The sequence below is a fragment of the Tauraco erythrolophus genome, chromosome 2 (genome assembly GCF_009769465.1).
Source record: "Tauraco erythrolophus isolate bTauEry1 chromosome 2, bTauEry1.pri, whole genome shotgun sequence".
NCBI classification, from domain to species: Eukaryota; Metazoa; Chordata; class Aves; order Musophagiformes; family Musophagidae; genus Tauraco; species Tauraco erythrolophus.
This window is the reverse complement of record NC_141466.1, coordinates 12,936,339-12,954,420: the sequence shown is the minus strand read 5'-3', so window position 1 is coordinate 12,954,420 and position 18,082 is coordinate 12,936,339. Positions and strand designations below refer to the sequence as shown.

Sequence of the window (18,082 nt, the reverse complement as noted above, 5' to 3'; positions counted from 1 at the left end):
TAGAGAGCTAACCTTTTGAATAGAAATGGATAATGCATAAATTTTGTGCATAAATTGTGCCTTAAGGTTCCTGTAAGTATCACTCAAATTTGGAGAAATCAGTGAAATACGTAAGCTTTCTCCATCATAATTTATTTTTTTCTGTCTCTTTCCATCTCCTTCACATCTGATTTATGCTATGCACAGAAGGTATCTTTGATAGAATGTGTCATTACATCATCTTCTCTTTTTATGATGGCTTGTCACTGTATTATTCTTGTTTTTCTAGATGAGGGGTGTGTGCTTTAATAAGACAGAATAATTGGAGAAAACTATGTATACAGTACAGTGCATGTGTGCTGCATGATTCACATGAGAAATGATAAACTGGTATTTGAACTGTGCATGCTACTACCACAAGATATTTTTTTGGATAATGAGCCAGTTAATTTAGAGCACAGTCTGGCTACTTCTATTATTTTTGCAGCTGAGCAAAAAATACTGTCTCCTTAAACAAAACCAGCAAATATTGCTCCTTTTTATTGCCAGCCAGAGGAGTACACATGCAGCCCGGAGCAATTTTTGATGATAACAGCATAAGCAGAAATAAGTAAAATCTGATTATTTTGAGAGTGAGCTAGTAACATGCAATATTTTCTCTGTGGGGCCTGCAAAGAGTGTAAAGCTAGATGAGAAACCAGAGGGAGGTTTAGTGCAAAAACAAAGTTATGACATCAGAAGAACGATCAAAGCTGACTTTCAGTTCACACCTCCATGTTTCTGTGAAGCAGGTTGGTGGTAACCAGCAGGGTGAGGTACACCCTGCCCTGAGCCAGGTGCTTTAAAGTATCCTACCTATACTTGTTGGTAAAATCTTTTCAACAAATTAAGAAATCAGAGGAAGTGATTTTTTAGCAGAAAATATATAAAAAAGAAAATGAAATGGAAAAATTGACCCAAATTCAAAGAACGTTCATTAAAAATGCATGGTTTAATCAGTTTTGTTGGGGAAGATTATGGTTAAGGATGACAAAAATCCTAACCTGTGAAAAATGAACCAAGGGCAAGCAGTAGGTATTTCAAACAAATTCCCTCGATGTTCTTCTGTAGATGAATGGACCCATAACCTGTGGCAAGGCTGACAGAAGTAGCACCCTTAGCAATCACCTCACTCCTTTCTTTCCATTAGGGATGTAACAGTCCATGTGATAAATTCAAGGCTGTGAGCACAGCAGGCATTTTGATGTCTGAAAACCAATGGCTGTAAGCGTAGCTGCCAGTTTTCTGATTCTCCCTGCTTCGTGTGCTACCTTTCATGCCTCAGTTGTTGCAAATGAATCTTTGGACAAAACATCCTGCTTGATACCTATTAAGCGTGGTTGTTTTTGATAACGAAAATGAATTTTATTATTCTGTTAAACACATGAGGTGAAATTTTGGCTCCAGTGGAGTGAATGGGAATTTTGCCACTAACATCAACACAGCCAAGATTTCACTCATGAGCTGTTAAAACAGTTGAGGCTATCATTTTTCTTTCCAGTTCAGTTAACAGCTTGTATAGGGATAACAGAAAAAATAAGAAATTAGCAGATTTGAAAATGTCTTCATGTACAGACAGCAAAGGTTGGCTCCATTGTTCAACTACATGAATCACACAATTTTGAAACCTTTCAAAATGACAAAATACACTCCTCACTCCCCCATCAGTAAACTCCAGAAATAAAGAGCCATTTTTTTTTTATCAATTACTCAATATTAAATTTCAAATAATCCTCTGAAATCTATGGAAAAGTTCTGGAAATGTTCCAGATTTGGTTAGAAAGATATGGTTTATAAACACGTAATAAATAAAATTGAATAGGTTAAAGAAAAGTATCACCTTAGTGCTACTGCTTACTTTTTTTTGCAGTTGAAATAAAATTGACAAATTACAAAAAAAAAAAAAAGGTTCAAGTCAGCAAATCTTATTCCGAAAGACAACACTATAAATAGATATTTAGGGTCTGATAAATACAGTATATTTATTGTTAAACATTTAAAGTAATGTTTTAGGTTCTGATTCAGGGCACATTTTTCTACTAATCTATTAAAATACCAAAGAATGACTTCAGTCAAGCTTACATTCATGCTACACACATATCTGAGAAGAGGAAATCAAACGTCCCTAGGAAAGCACCTTCTGCAAAGGACAAACAAGCCAGGTCAGCATGCACGGAGCACTGCAAGTTTTGTTCTCTTTGACAAATCCTAATACAGTAACAAAAGCCTTTCATTTTCTTCCCAATCAGAATGATGAAGTGTCTGATAGTGGGCTGTGTTGGCCTGTGATAAAAAGGATCTAACAATGCTGGAAATGACAACTGTGTTATCACAGTAGGAATAGATAAAGCCAGCTGATGGTTGCACATGAGGTGGTGCATGTCATCGCAATTGTGTCACTGAATGAAAGAAACATTTCTCACAGTGGTCACAGCCTGAAAGACACTTCAGTCAAGGGAAAATAATTGATTTACCTTTCTTCTCCCCCTCTTTTTTCATCGCAGCTGAAATGGAAATAAAAATACTATATTTTCACAACTGAAGTTAATAACACGTAACATCAATAAAAATAATTCAAACAGATATATGTGAGCCTTTTGTGCACATACCTCAAAACATACATATATTATGCAATATAGGAATAGATTTCTTTGCCGGATGAAAAAAATAATGGTCAGAAAGATGAAGTATTTCCTCACAAACACCTAGCTCTGCTGTCGATGAGGGCAAATTCCAGCTTTCTAGACTCACACTTAACTCTAGTCACAAAGCCACGGTTCCTCTCAGACACTAATACTAGGAGATAGAGGTACAGAGTGAATATTTCAAAATCAACAATGAAGAAGGAGAATAGACTGGAATGGGAAAGCATGAAGAGGTAAGGGGAGGCTAGAGGGAGGTTATGAAGCATCATCTGTTTTAGACAAACATGGGGTTTTTTGCTATTAAAGCTGTAGAGGCACACAAATGTATAAAATAAGAAGTTAAAACCCACCTGAAGTCTTGTTCAGGTTTCTAAGCATTTGCCCAACACGGGGAATTATGAGACCTGATCATGCAGCAGTCCCACTTCCAAATCCCACAGCGTGAGTTTTGTGAGAAGGAAGATTGGACAGAGACAGGAAGGTAACAGCTGCCTATTCCCCAGTTTAAACAACCTGGAGTCTGTTCCCCAGAACAAGCTGTGCTGCGTGACACATTTTCAAACTCTGCTGATAGAATAAGAGTCCCCCAAAAGCTCAGCCTGGCATTCCAATAAAACATGGAATTTATCTGCAACGGGTACTGTGAAAACATATCAAAATTTTACTAAAAGGACTGAGATGTCTCAAATGGGAGGGTTACCTGCCTTTGCAGATGAGTGCTGCAATCCTGATGGAGCTGAGCTAAGCTCATACCTAAGTCCATTTGAAACCCATGCACTACCCATTCCCCAGCCTACATTTATAGGACTGAACCTTCTAAAAATGTAGTTACAAAGGTCACTTTATTTTGAAACACTTCTCCTAGAATTCGTGGTAGTAAGCCTCTGCCTTTAGGATATCATTCGCTGGCAAAAGATGACAGAGGAATTAAAATTCAGAGCCCTTAGTCCCTAGAAAAGAGTGGTTGGCACCAGGCTGCTGGTATGAAAGAACCTGATGTGGCACTGGAACTGGAAAGGAAAGAAGCAGAAGCAGAGCTCTGCCTTGCCTTTGGAGAACATGCCCTGCTGCAGGACAGAAATCAAGGGTCATCAGGGCAAAGGAGGGAGCAGACGCAGCCTCAGGTGTTTGCATTTTGGGTTCAGGTGCCTATCTCTGCCTCTTTAGTGTTCTTAAAATGAAAAGTCCTTTTATTTCAAACTCTTAGTACATTTGGATAAAACAGATCAAAAAGGAAAAGGTTAAACCTGAAATTACTGAAATGTTGTCTATCAATGGTCTGAAGCAAAAGAGGATTCTGATTTCAAAGATTTTTCAAGGTTTCTACCACTTTCTCTCCTTTGAGAGTAAAATACATTTTTAGTATCTCAGGAATGTACTTAGCAGTGGAAAAAAGGTTTCATACCTAGAACTAGTGAAAACCAGGCACAAGGTTTCCAGGGTCTGGTCCTCTTTGCAATCACCTTGCTTTCCCAGGTGATGTGCATGTAAAAGCTGTGAAGCATGCCTTTCACAAAACTGTCATTACAGCACATATATATTATGGTTTGTTTTGTTTTGTTTTGTTTTGTTTTGTTTTCCCCATAATCTGCTAAAGAAGCCTCAGTGGCTTTTGGCAGGCATGCTTACATTGCCCCTTGAAGTGTGTTGGAGGGATTTCCCAATCAGCAGAAATACCCAGTCTCAAGACTCTGAGACTCTGGGTATGGCTTACAAAGGAACATGCAGTGCACTTCTGGGCTCCTCCTGACTTCTGCCCTGCCAGCTTATGGGTTGTGGCTCACCAGGCTTCTGGTCCCAAGGCAAGCACAGAGCAAGGGCCATCCGTGCCTGCCACTGCGCTCACAACTAGCTGATTTCTGTTATTATGCTACTATATGCTGTTGTGACTTCGGTTTAAATTTTCACCTTGGTCACGATTTCTCACATGGAATGTACTGTAAATACTCAACAAATCTTAAGAGACAGAAGAGATTGCCTTCTGACTACTGTTGCCAATAGCATTGCTCTGATCAAATCCTATTATCCAAACTCAAAATGACAAGGAACAAATGAGAAAGAGCACAAACGCCATCATTTACATTGCTCTTTCAGAAGTTAAGAAACATGTTTGTAACTGAAATGCAGGAAAAAGATAGACAGATTAGCCAAGGAATGTGATCTGCAACTGATAAAAAGCCAGATTACCTGCTGAGAAAAATTGTGAGTAATATATTGTAGCTGGGCAGGGAAGGACATGAAATAATGTAGAATGAACAACTAGAAACTGTGATGCTCAGATATGAGAGATGCTCTTGGCTTTGTTCTTTTTTACTTTGATTATTTAGAGAAAGAACAAATTCTTAAGCCAACTTCTTTTTTTCCACTATATTGATGAGAGGTATCATCTTGTTCTTAAATTAGGAATTTGTACCTATAAACCTGTTCAAATAGGACTATATTAGCAGGTTTAAATCACAGTGACTTCAGTTAGCCACCTGTCTTTCTTTCCTAGACCTATCCAATCCAGTCATATATTTCCAGTTAATACAGGCATGATCCAGAGCAAAATATGTTTATCAAGGATACACATCTCATTTTCAGGGATCATGAATCCAGACTGACAACTGTGAGCACCACCATCTTTTATGGTTTGGGAATGGGAAAAATATCATGAAATGGACTCCCAGCAGACCTTGTTCAAAAATTTTTCAGTGGGATGAGAAATAAAGACAAATCTTTCCAGTGGTGGAAAGATCCAAAAAGTGTGGCCATGTAATAAGTATTTTCGAGGAGAGAAAAAAATAATTAAGATTCAGTATGATTGTACTGGTTTCAACTTGTATCAGAAACTTGAATGTAGATCACCAGCATCCTTTAATCCCATAGATAGTGATGGTTCTGAGGGACTTTTTCCTGAGCTGTTCAGCAAACAGAAACATTTCTGAAATCTTGAAAATATCTTGAAAACATAAAAAAAATCTTGAAAACACCATTTCCTACTCAACAATAACCTGTTCCCTGTAGCCTTATAACCCAGTAGTAGGCAGGATCAGATACTTAGATGAATAGTGTCAAAGAAGTTATTTCTTCTACAAAGTCTGCTGTTAAGCTTCTTGTAACAAGCAATAGGTTTCCATCCTGAGGCATGAAATTTAACTTCCCTTCTAAATTTACAATAATTAATTATGAAAATCTGGGCTATGAAAACTGGATTTCCAGATAAATATCCGCTTCCTCTGTGGTGTTTTTGAAGAGTCCTTGACTTAGAGTTGTAATTTTCAAACTTATCATGATCATACTAATTAATCTCAAAGGTAATCTGAATCATTCCTGTTTCTCCTTCTACAAGACTTTTGTTGCTCTTTCCTAGTCCTACGTCAGTGACCCATTGTCATATAAAGAGTTTTGTACTCAACACTCCAGACAAGATGCATCTCTGCTTTATGCAATAGCCTTAAAATACCATACGAATTTTTCCTAATGCATCTGTGTACAGAAGAAAGTTCTTCACTAATTTTTCTGTAGTAATACTTAGGTCCTTTCTTGAATTTATGTAGTAAATTCAGAGATAAATTCTTCTTTTATACTTTCCCCCCCTTTCGCGACACAAAATTCTCTTTGCCGTTATGCTGTCCATTCACCTTGTAAATTCAGTGTACCATAGCCCCTTCTGATCCTGAATTCTTTAACTAATTTGATGTCATCTGAAAATTTCATTACATTATTATTTCTATCTTTTCCTGTTAATTAAGGGATATAATTTGGGTCCGGACATGGAATCATAAACAATTATTCTGTAAAAGGGTTGCAAGATGAAAATGAATCAATTGCTCTCTATTTCCTAATCAGGTACTAATTTCCTTCAACACTATGCCTCTTAGGCAGCACTTATTTAGTTTCTGCAGTAATTGCTGTACTGGAACTTTCCAATGGCTTATTTAAGCCATCCCATAAAGGCCATGCTTATTACCTTATTAAGATGTTCAAAACACTTATTACTAAGACATGATTTTCTTTTGCAGAAACCATGCAGGACGGATCTCTTTCATGTGACACTTGTTTTTGTTTTGATTTTAATTGTGATTTCACCTATTTTCTGATTGATTTTTAAATCTCTGAATAACCCTGGAGTAATTTGAAATACTATGTTTACCTTGACACATTTTGAGGCAGACACTAACTGATTTGTCTGAAGTTGGTGGAAATTTTAACTAAGTTCTTACATTTCTTTTGGTTATAGGCATGTAAACTGTGGTAAAAACAAGATCAAATGCAGGCTTATTCCCCGCATCAGGTACTCTATGATAACTGTTCATATGCATGCTGTTACGCTGAAGTGAAAACCACCTCATGTAGGCAGCTACAGCAAAGCAGCCGGCATTCGCTAAGTTGGTACTGTTGGCCCATGTCCCCATACATTGTCCATCTGTTCATAGCTTGAGAAGAAGGTACCGTTTTAAAATATTTGAGAACCATAAAAAGTTATATTTCTCTCTCAGGTCTTCCTAACAGATATTTTATCTCTCTCATCCAGTCTTTTTGAGTTCAGAATTTCTCTTATCCATGTCAAGAGAAATTTTAATCATCTCAAGAAACCACAGTTAAAAGAACCAGTACAGTGGGCAATGAAGAGGAGAATTTAACCTTTAAATTGGTTGGAGTATCTGTGTTTAGAATGATTCTCAATCAGTAGCACGAAACACCTTTTCTGCCCTTTTCCTCATCTTGTCCAGGTTTTAATGAACAGGTTTGGAGAAACAACTTCTTATTCAATTATCTTCATACTTTTTATTATTAATAGGCAAGGAAGACGTTGCAGTCAAACTCCCCTGCATAACCTGAATATCTCTTTTGTCCTAATTTGTAAGACACAGCTGTCAGACCTACCAAGAAAAATTTAATTCACTAGATAACCCCTTAAAAGTTCACAGTGCTTTTATTACCGGCAATGTTTTAATGAGAATACACAAGCATATTGTCTAGAATGAAAGCAACAGAAGTGTGTAAACTCTGCTTCAGATTATCAGGATTCACACTGTATGGATTATCAGGAGACCTGTATAGTCACTGGGTAGAGGTGGTAAGAGAGTGGATATGTTCCTGAGCAAGACACTTTTTACTGTATGTGGAGTCTGGTCCAGCCTCTCATCGATAACTAAGGAAATACTGACGACTGGCATAAGTCTGACTTCTCCCATACCTGTATGAGTCCTTGAAACTTGGTATCTAACACATATGAGGATTAATTCAAGCACACTCCCAAAGATAGCCACAAATCTCTGTTTGAAAATATCACAAAAGGCCAAGGAGTGAGGCGGAGTTACCCAGATCTCTCTGTTGCATCAGAGGGTGCAAATCTCTCTCTGTCCATCTCGCTTTTCACAGAGAGTGCACAACGTACAAAGCATTTTTGCAGAGGTACAGTTTTTCTGGATCTGTGCAGAAAGAGTGCAATAGGGCCATAAAACGGCAATAAACTAGAGGGAGACTGGTTCTCTCAACTGTTGAGAAACACATTGACCCAGTAAGAGAGACCTGGTTTATGATCTCAAATATTATGTGAAAAAATAATATTATACAACAGATTTTTTTTTTTTTGCATAAACATGTATAAATAAAAAGCTGTAGACATACGTTCAGAGGACTTTTCAGAGTGCTACTATGGAGATCTGAGAGTCCTAGTATGTAGCAGTCTTTATCTCCAAGAAATACCTAAAATTTCAGTAGACATACTTTCATTTACAAACCTGTTTTGACTACTGAATGTATATTTCTACATATATATGCAGATACTAGTTACTCAGCTTGAATATTTTCCTTAAAAAAAAATAATAAAAAAATCAAGTATCAAACTATAAGGGCAACAATACACTTCATAGTTTGCCATAAAATATGCCTCATCTTGAATTTATGTAAGCTGCATTTTGGAACTAAAATTTTATCTCCTTCTTTTTATAAAATAATATGCGTATTATGTATGTTATTTCTGTGCTTTTTCTCTTATTTTCTAACGTCTATTGAAGATCTTTTACAGAGAAGTGCTCACTCACAATGGGAATTTTATACCTCCCACTATGACTCGGTCTTGGTATTTATATATCTATCATTATCTCACTGTTTGACTTTTAAAGCTCTGTTGTTTTCTTGAAGTATTTTTTATTGGCAATGTTCAGCAATGATGTTCTGTGATGGATGGACCATTTGAACTGGCTGATATTGCAATTTTTATGTGTCTAATATATCTACATTACATTTAGGTTCTCTATCACTCAGAATTTTCTATTGCAATTCTATATCCAGCTTTTATGAATTCGACTTTCACATTTCAAAAATGTGTTTACCTTAGCAAAGGGTTTACACTGTGGCTACTTTTATTAATGGAATTTACACTGGATTTGACAGATTTCTGTGAAGTGGCAAGTGCTGATCAAATCATTGCTGTTTCTCAAGGTGTTTTTTGGTTGGATAGTTTAAATGGAGATGTCCACTGAAGAAGGTCTCTGTGTACTCTCAGTTGGCTAAATAAAGTAACAGTGCTCATAAAGGTGACCTGCTGTTTGCACTTCTTTACAGGACAACGGCCACAAAATTTCTGGAACACTTTTCCCTAGAGAGGCTTTTCTCAAACTGTCTGCCTGATCTATGCGACATGTCACTTATCATTGTTAAGAAAGAGAGGTTTAGTGAAGCACAGCGTCCCACATGGATGCTTAAAGCCACTTTATGTAATGGGGTCACACTCTTCTGACAAAATGTCAATGTCTTGTCATACATATTCAGTGTCACCGAGTTAGTTGTATTTGCTTTTGGAAGTACTGCATTCATATGAATCCCAACAGCTAAGAAACGGCTTGTGAAGATCTGTCACATGGAACTGAAAGGACAGAAACAACTTTTAGAAACCTGCAGCTGCTGAGCTGAACTGTCTTCAAAGTCACCTTGTATAAGATTTGTTGTGTCATGAACTTTGGTGACTAGAAAATGACTGAATCCTATTGCAGACACTAAGGTGGCGTCACTCTACAGATGTATACAGCCTGAGAACTTCCCACTCAGGTTGCACTTTTCTTGCAGTCTTGCTCCAGGGGCCTTAAAGGATCTGCGGTCCTGCTCAGAACAGCCACTTTACAGACCTAACTAAGACACACAAGACTTAAGAAGAAGGTACTTGGACTGATCATGCGTCTGACAGCGTCTAATCCAAATATTTTAAGTTCTTATAGAGCCAGCTAGAGTCAAAGAGAAATGCTCTCACTGCTGTGAGATGTTAGCTGCTCTCAGTGAGCTGTGCAAGGAATCGAGTACATCCAGAGGTGACATTCAAGGCTATATACAAACCACTAGGAAAAACTGAAGTGAGTTTCCCATCTCACCTGGGAAGCTGGTAAAGGCTGTGCAGACTTGGCACTATTAGTCCCCACTAAATTATGGCATTGCTCATCCAAATATCCCGCTATTGCTAACAAAAACAATCAGTTCTAACTCAGACTTCATCCAAGCCATTGTTCTTTATCAGAATAATCACAGGTGTATCTAAAGTGACCTTGTACTGCAGTGGAGTTAAACTCAGCATACTCTGCACTAAACATTCAGGTCTTGGTTCTTGTGTTTTGACAAGCAGGAAACTATAAGATTGTAAGATGACACAAATCAAAACCTTTTACATCTCTTGCAGTGTTTTAATCTTTAGGTTAAAAAGTTAGTTCATGTGGAAAAATTCTGTGTGATATGAAAGTTTACTGGGAACTTAGCTCATATTTTCTATTGCTATAGTATAAGGAAAGTCTTGCATGTGTCCTATCAACTGCTATGCGAAGAAGACTTAATTTTATAAAACAAGAGATAGTGGAGTTAATCACTTCTGGGTACTGAGTTTCATTCTCAAAGACACTGAACATGAACAGCTTTATCTGCAGCCAGTGAAATACTACAATGTTTATTTAAACGTGTCCTTTCTTGAAAGAACTAAGTTTTGGAATTCGAAAGGTGTTATTCACTGGTTGTTTCACTGGCTGATCAAACTGAGTTAATTAAGTCCTTTTTAAATAACTATTTTTTGGTATATTTGGGTGGGTGTTTGACACTTCACTGAAGCTAATTCATTAGCAGTGCAGCTAAAAACTCTTACAGATATGTATTGCTGTTTTATAATATTTGATCTTTTGTAAGAAATAGTATTTTACTTTTATTATCACTTAAATGTAAATAAATCAGTCTCCAAACTGGAAATATTTATGGAGAACTGAAGGCAAAAATTAGATAAGAAACTCAATGGGAAGCTCAATAGTCAAATATGTAAGAACCTAATCAATGTGTAACTCTTCATTAAGCTACCTGTGTTTCACAGATATGTTTGCAAGAACCTAGCAGGAAGGTCATAGGCTTTGCTTGCCTGAAGCTCAAAATGAAAAAGCCAAGTTGTATTAAACCAATGATCAATATACAAAAAAATTCCTTGCACTTCAGCACTCCCTGTCTACTAAAGTAAACTAAAAGAAATGGTACAATAACGTATTCTTATTTTTCTAATATCCTTGACCTTGGCCTGACAATCCAGGTTTGTCTACTTTGACTACTTCAGAGAGTTTCAGATTATTTAAGCCCTAGTTCCTTTTGTAGTGTTTAAGACTTCACTTTGCTTCAGAATGATACAACTATGCAAAGTAATAGTTGATTTCTACTATTCTGCTATATACTACCTACATACACCATGTGAAATAACTACACTTAAAAACTTGAAAATGTTATTTTTCACAACTTCATCAGAGAAAATATTGCCTCATTATTTCTAGTGATCGTTAGGGAAAATCTAAATATAGGAAGTAATATTATTCAATTATCTGAAGTAGTTTTCAAAACTGACTGGAAGATTTTAAGATTAACTACTGTATTCCCATGGCTCAAAAGACTGTTATTAGCTAGCAAGTTATTACACATTTTTATCCATTTTAAATTATTTACACATTTAACCTGAGAGACTGCTTTCTAATGAGCAAGTAGTATTTAATCAGTATGCAAATAGTGTCAAAGTAAAACTAAGTTTTGTTTGAATTTAGTTGATATGAATAAATAAACCTGAAAGTAATTGGTTAATTATAATTACAGTTTTATCAGAGCCTAAAAATGCCTAGCATTTAAGAGGTACTATAAATTGTAATTGATTTTTATTTAATGGCTAGTGCTGATATTTCACTGAAAGAAAAGAAAGTAAAGCACAATCAAATAACGTGCTATTGAAGAAAAGTAAAATGCAATCTGAAATGACAAATGTAAATAGAAAGAATGAGATAAAATTTAGAAAGAAGAAAATGAGTTCTCATAACTTTGGGGTCTATAAAGTACCACTGCTACAACTTGCTTGCATAGCCCCATATGTATCTCTCATTTATCAGCCGGGTAAAAAGAATGTCCGGCAGAAAAGGATGCCATTCAAGGATATTTATGGATGGCTAAGTGAAGAAAGTAGGATTTTGTTTGAGAACACTTGCACAACGGATTTATTTTCTTGATTGAATCTTACAATAAGCCTCAGCTCAACTTAGGATCGTTACCTTTTTCCTTAGTCATAGTTGGGGCCTTCATTTCTTTTCCTTTTGAAGAGTCTGGAAAAGATATCAAACACAAAAAAGGAAGGAGAAAGTTAGTAATATAGGTATACATTGTGCCCAACAAACACGCATAACACCAGATCAACAAAATGTGCAAGAGATCAAGTGTTAAGAGTTAGAATTTCTGTTTACTTCAGTAAAAGACTTAAGATTTGAAAGCAAACCAAAAATAATTCCCACTAAATTAGTTTGCAAAGTTTCTGCAGTTCAAATCACGCGCTCATTTCTGTGCAGCTTATCATTTCGGCCTACTATGTGAATTCTGTTACTAATTCACTCAGAACAGACCAGCATTCCCACTGCAATATTGTCAGACAGCGGTTAAAGAACACTGCAATAAAGGTTATGATTTTATTATTTCTGAGATATATCAGATACTGGTCCTTTCAATATATCAGTTCTATTAAGTGAGAAGACCTAGGTCTAGTTCCTTTTCACCAAAAGCCTGTAATTCAAAATATATTGAAACTGAGCTGAGATACCAGCAGACCTTTTCATGAGGACGACTGGTTATTTCCCAACCATATAATGATAAGACATTACCCTTTTCCTTTAAGGCTGCTGGAGGCTTCACATCTTTTCTTTTACCCGTCTCTAGAAAGAAACATTTAACATTTATCACAAGTCGAGTTAGGGAAATAAAATGACACTTGAAAAGAAAGCAAGTCAAACAATTTGATATGCAGAGAGAAAAAAAGATGTGATAATTAAATGAGTTGAATAGTACGGAAATAAAGAACGGGACAAAACAATGAGGTCATTCATTTATCCTTTTAAACTTGGACATGCAAAATAATAAGCCTTCAATACATCATTAATTTCTTCACCTTTTGAGAAAACTGTTAAGCTGTCTCTCAAGTAGGCAATGAAGAATAATAACTTACAAAGAGGAAAGCAACTCTATAGAGCAGTTGGCATCAGTGGATTCTTCTTTTGCTGAACCCAAATAAAAAATTAATTCACTCTGACACAATTAAAATACCAGGAATACTGGTCTTTAAAGCCAGAGGCTGCTGATGAAGGTAAGTGGGAGTTTTCTTTATTCAGGAGCGACAAAAGGACCACTCATTCAAGAAACCATTATTCTTTTAATATCTAAGAGGCCATATGGGTATTGCTTGTGAAAAAGATTTAACTTCCAGCATATATATAGCCTTTTAAAATCATAGGCAAGCTGGGTATAAAGTAAGAGCAGAGCTCATCCTTCAAATGTACATTCATGTATTTTATGTCACAATGTATCTTTAATTTTTTATACCTTTAATTTTAATGCAGTATAGGAAAGGTATTAAAGGAGATGAGGAAAAACATTGATATGCTACTTCTTTCCTTCTTCTGTCCGACAAGACAGAACTCAAGGACAAAATAAAATCCAGCTGTGATCTTATTGCGATGCCCAGGTGAGACGCATGGATTGACAATAGCGAAAAAGAGGAGAATCCTGAGCCTCAAGTGGTGCCCTGGCTTCATTCCTCAGATTTTTCATAAGGAATAACACATTCCTCCCAGAAGTGCATCATTTTGCTGTATGTCTCTTCAGTACTCTGCACTATGCCAGCCATAGTTTGGACTGCATTGAATATCTCCAGCATCCAAAAAAAAAACGGGACTTTGTCACAATTTGTACCTCACATACGCCTTTATAGATCAGGAACCACGCACAGTTCTGCTAGCCTTTGCTGTTTCCCTTAAATTTTTTGAGCTGTTTCAGTACTCTCCAGAAAGTGAATCCTTTAATTCTTTGTAGTAATGTTCAATACACGTCACATTGCAACAAACAGAGTTTTCTCCAAATAGACACTATCAATCTCTGACCTCTGTGTGCACAGCTAGCAGGCCAACCTCCTGTACCTGAAAAGATTAGATATGTATGTGTCCATGTTGCCAGCAAATTAGGAAAAACCCCTGACTTGTATCAGTCACCTTCAAACACCCCTATCTGTCAGTAGCCTCAGCCAGGCTCTTTCGCAGTCAACCACATTCTTGAGCCATAGCCACATGGACCAGATTCAGTCTAGTTCCCAGCAGGAATTTCTCCACTATGGGATTTAGACAACTTGTTTTTGACAGACTAAAATCTAAAGGTGGTGTAAAAATACATTTTCATATTCCCCCAGGATGCAAATTAAAATCTCTGCATTTAAAAGAAGTCCAGGTAGTTACCAGGGATCCTGCTGGGGATCTGTACAGCACAAATGTTGTTAAAAAATATATCACGGATAAAATAATCTGAGCATAAACCAGGATGGGTTTGGTTTTTCATCCTCATATATTCCTACTCAAAAGCTGTTTCTAGCATTGAATAGCTGTTCTGATATTCAGTTCTGAATTTCTTAACTTCTTCACTTACCTTTTTCCTTTGACCCCTCTGGATTCTTGGGATTTTTTCCTTTCAGAGAATCTGTAGGGAGATAATTAAGTTTTTGAGATTTAGAAGATAGGGTTGCCGTTCTACACTTAAAAGAAAAACTACGAAATGTTTAAAAATTAAGACTAAAATTGTGAACATAAATTGATGCTACCTTGACCTGTCTTTACATCCTCTCTAGTGACCACCTTATATTTCTTAAGGAGCAATAATGTTAGGAGCAAATGCAAGAGTAGAAGTTACTATAGATCACTCTGTCTGTAGAGATCTCACAGAAGGGAGAAATTGGAAAAGAAAAGGGGAAAATGCGAAAAATGACACGGGATTAGAAATTATTAGGGCTTTACCCAAAACGTCGTGAAGATGGATAAGATTTTTCTGTTTTCTGTGATGGGCTGAAGCCTAATTTTTTTCCTTCAGTCCTTCAGGGAGCATGCATTCAGGGTCAGCAAGCACAGGAAGAACATACATTATGTTGTATAAATGAGTAATTTATTTATTTATTTATGTATTTTTAAGTAGTAGCCCCTTGACCTCTTAAGTGCATGTGCCAGGGAATATTATGAGGAAATTGTTTTTTCCAAAGTGAGGAAATAATTTCATAGGTTTATGAATGTTTGTGGTTTGAGTGAGAGAATATCACAGCTTGCAGGATGCTGAGTAGACCCAATTGCCCTCCATCTGACAGGATATAGCACTTAAGCATCTAGAAAAAACATACCATTTATTCCAAGTGAAAGCTAACCAAACCTTCTGTGTAACAGATAAAGCTAAAAGAAGTTCCTTTCCAAAATGAGTTTAACTCTGATCGTCCTTCTGGCTGCCATGGTACCAGGAAGCAATCCCACTTATCCATCTGGCTTTAAGCATGAGTTGTAACAGAAAAAGTTCACTTTGAGGGTGGCTGAAGCTGTTGGAGAAATCACACCATTCAGAGATAGGTACTTAAATTAGGAGCCTGGTCTTCACAGCAGCAGGTGGACTCCTTCAGGGGGTTGAGAGAAAACTTCCAGTGAGAAGACTGAAACCCTCTGAAGAAGACTCTGTGTTGACTATATAGGAAGCCTTGTGACAACAGCTACCCAACTTGACCATTTTACTCTTTGTGCACATTTGTGATCTCAGAGATCAGCAGTGACTGTTACAGCCACAGGCAGAAACCATTGCCTTTGGCCTTGTGGATCTGGCACTATATGCTCATGAGGTTTTTATTATCACCTGTATAGCAGGTCTCCTTGAGACTTCCTGCAATTACTAGCTCCTAAAGCAGTTTCAGCACTTTTGACTCTAACAGCTTTTGAATGCAGCTATCAGTGCAGGACACTTTCCGCTGTGTGCCAGCTTCCCCACCCTCTGAGCCAAGGCTACTGAGATCACTAGTCCTGTTTCCACGGAGCAGATTTTCGTCTTCAGGGGTTTAAACAGGGACTCACTGAAGAATTTTTGAACTTCTGCTCTTCTGCTGGTCCCAGAAAGGGAAATGCATAAAGCTGGCTTAAAGACAACATCCATCTTGCTGCTTCCCCCCTGCATCTTACTCCAGGGGTGACGCTGGGTCAGGTTAGGAAAATGTTATAGAAAGATGTAGCAGCAGCAGCATGTGAACTCTTCAGGATAAAGATCTAGTTCTCATGCAAATGATAACAACCAATAAATAGATGAGAATAGGAGAAAATATTAACTGAACAGTGATTGAGTCTCACAACATAACTTTCTACTTTAAAGAAAAAAAAATGTGTGTTATAAGTCACGATAAAAAATGCCACAGGTAAGATGCTATTTCATTTTACTTTTATTTTAAAGGAAGCATAAGCATTGCATAGCAAGCACAAATAAGCACATTTGTTTGTTTAATGACAATATGCTATTATGGATATGGCAAGAAAGAAATACACAATACTGACTTATTTCCCCTACCAATCTGTGCATAAAAATAAATAGGCTTATTATCCACACATAACTGACATAAGAAAAGATACAAAGATAACCCAAAACTGCAAAAGCAAATAAGAGGGAAACAAGAGCATTTGTTTGGAAAACAAATCATGGAACACAGGGTAAGAGTGAACTTACATTATCTATATAGCACAAATGCTGTCACTTTAATAACTCAGCATGGTGTAATTCTGGTGAATTTCTTACAAAAATTCAGTAAGGAGTTATATTTGATATATCATGAGCTTTTAGTGCCACTGTTAGAGAACTTGGATGAATGAGCTTCTAATCTGAATAACTAGGTAAGATATTTACCAAAAAAACACATGGCAAATTATACCTTAGTTTCAGTTACCTCACGTTATTTTACTATGCTTATGTCAACAGAAAACCAGCTTTTATATTCATTATTGTAAGTGGGCTTCTTTACTCTTCTTTATTTCAGGAAAAACTTGAGAAGCTAGTTATAAATTCAGAAGGAGTCTTGAGATGAGATGTCCTTTATCACAAGATAATGCAAAGTATATTCTTCCAGTGTTCTCCTTAATTACTGCTAGTAAAATTAGACTCTAAGATTGCAGACATTTTATTCACCTCATAAAATAGATAAGGTTACATTGTAAGGTTGTGATCTATAGAGAATCCCAGTGATAATTCAAAATTCAGGGATTTATTTTTCCTTTCTCTTCTTTAAATAAAACCACTATGCATCAGTTTATGAACAATAACCTGCTTTATGATAAGGTTTTTGGTCTGGACATCATCCTTGTTCATTGAAACTTAGCCCACTCTTCAAACAAAATGAGGTATGATGATGCCTTTTTTATAGCATAAGGTGCCAGGCAAACATTAATCATTACAAGTATTTAACACCTCATCTAGAATGTTCTTTTATTTAGTTTTACATGAATAGTAACAAACTCCCAAGAGACATAATTAGCATGTCTTAAAAATGCTCACGTCCCTGTGTCCTTCAATATATTTTTATTTGCCAGAAACACCCACTTCAAGAAACAGATTATAAGACATCAAGTTGCAAAGAGTGAAAAGAAGGCCCCAGTAACCTGGTCAACCTTTACAGAGGCCAACTGAGGAAGCTTGAAGAGGTGATGGAGAGGAGAAAGAGTGGCATGCAAATAAGACTTTGATTAATTAATGGGCTATATAGTGTGGGCAATATGGTGACTGAAATGAGGGATTTATAGTGCTAAATATATATTTATGTAGAAAAGTAATCCAGAATGCAATAGGGAAAGCACATATCCCAGAAAGACACCGAGATTTCAAAGGGTTTCTTCCACACAGTTTTATGTGTTCTTCCTATAGAGTCTTTGCTGCCAATATATTTTAAACTGAGCTATTCAGCTCGATAATCAGCACCTGCATTTTTAGACACAGGCACTGAACTGTGAAAGTTTGATGCTTGATATTGGAAATAGCAATGGCTGCATCAGCAAGTGTTCTCAGGATCTGGGGAGGCAGGCTTGGCTGGGCTGGCTATCAATGTTGCTGCAGTGGCTCAGCAG

General features: G+C 36.8%; 1 protein-coding gene across 1 annotated transcript in view; it reads right to left on the bottom strand.

Annotated features, from left to right (window-relative positions):
• The window catches only part of TRDN (triadin), a 205,717-nt gene that overhangs the window by 49,724 nt on the left and 137,911 nt on the right, over window positions 1-18,082 (bottom strand). Inside the window, exons 24-27 of the mRNA XM_086632103.1 lie at window positions 14,604-14,654; window positions 12,797-12,847; window positions 12,197-12,247; window positions 2,493-2,522 (exon numbers count right to left, since the gene is read on the bottom strand). Of these exons, the coding sequence (XP_086488229.1) occupies window positions 2,493-2,522; window positions 12,197-12,247; window positions 12,797-12,847; window positions 14,604-14,654 (183 nt within the window). The remainder of the gene's footprint in view (window positions 1-2,492; window positions 2,523-12,196; window positions 12,248-12,796; window positions 12,848-14,603; window positions 14,655-18,082) is intronic.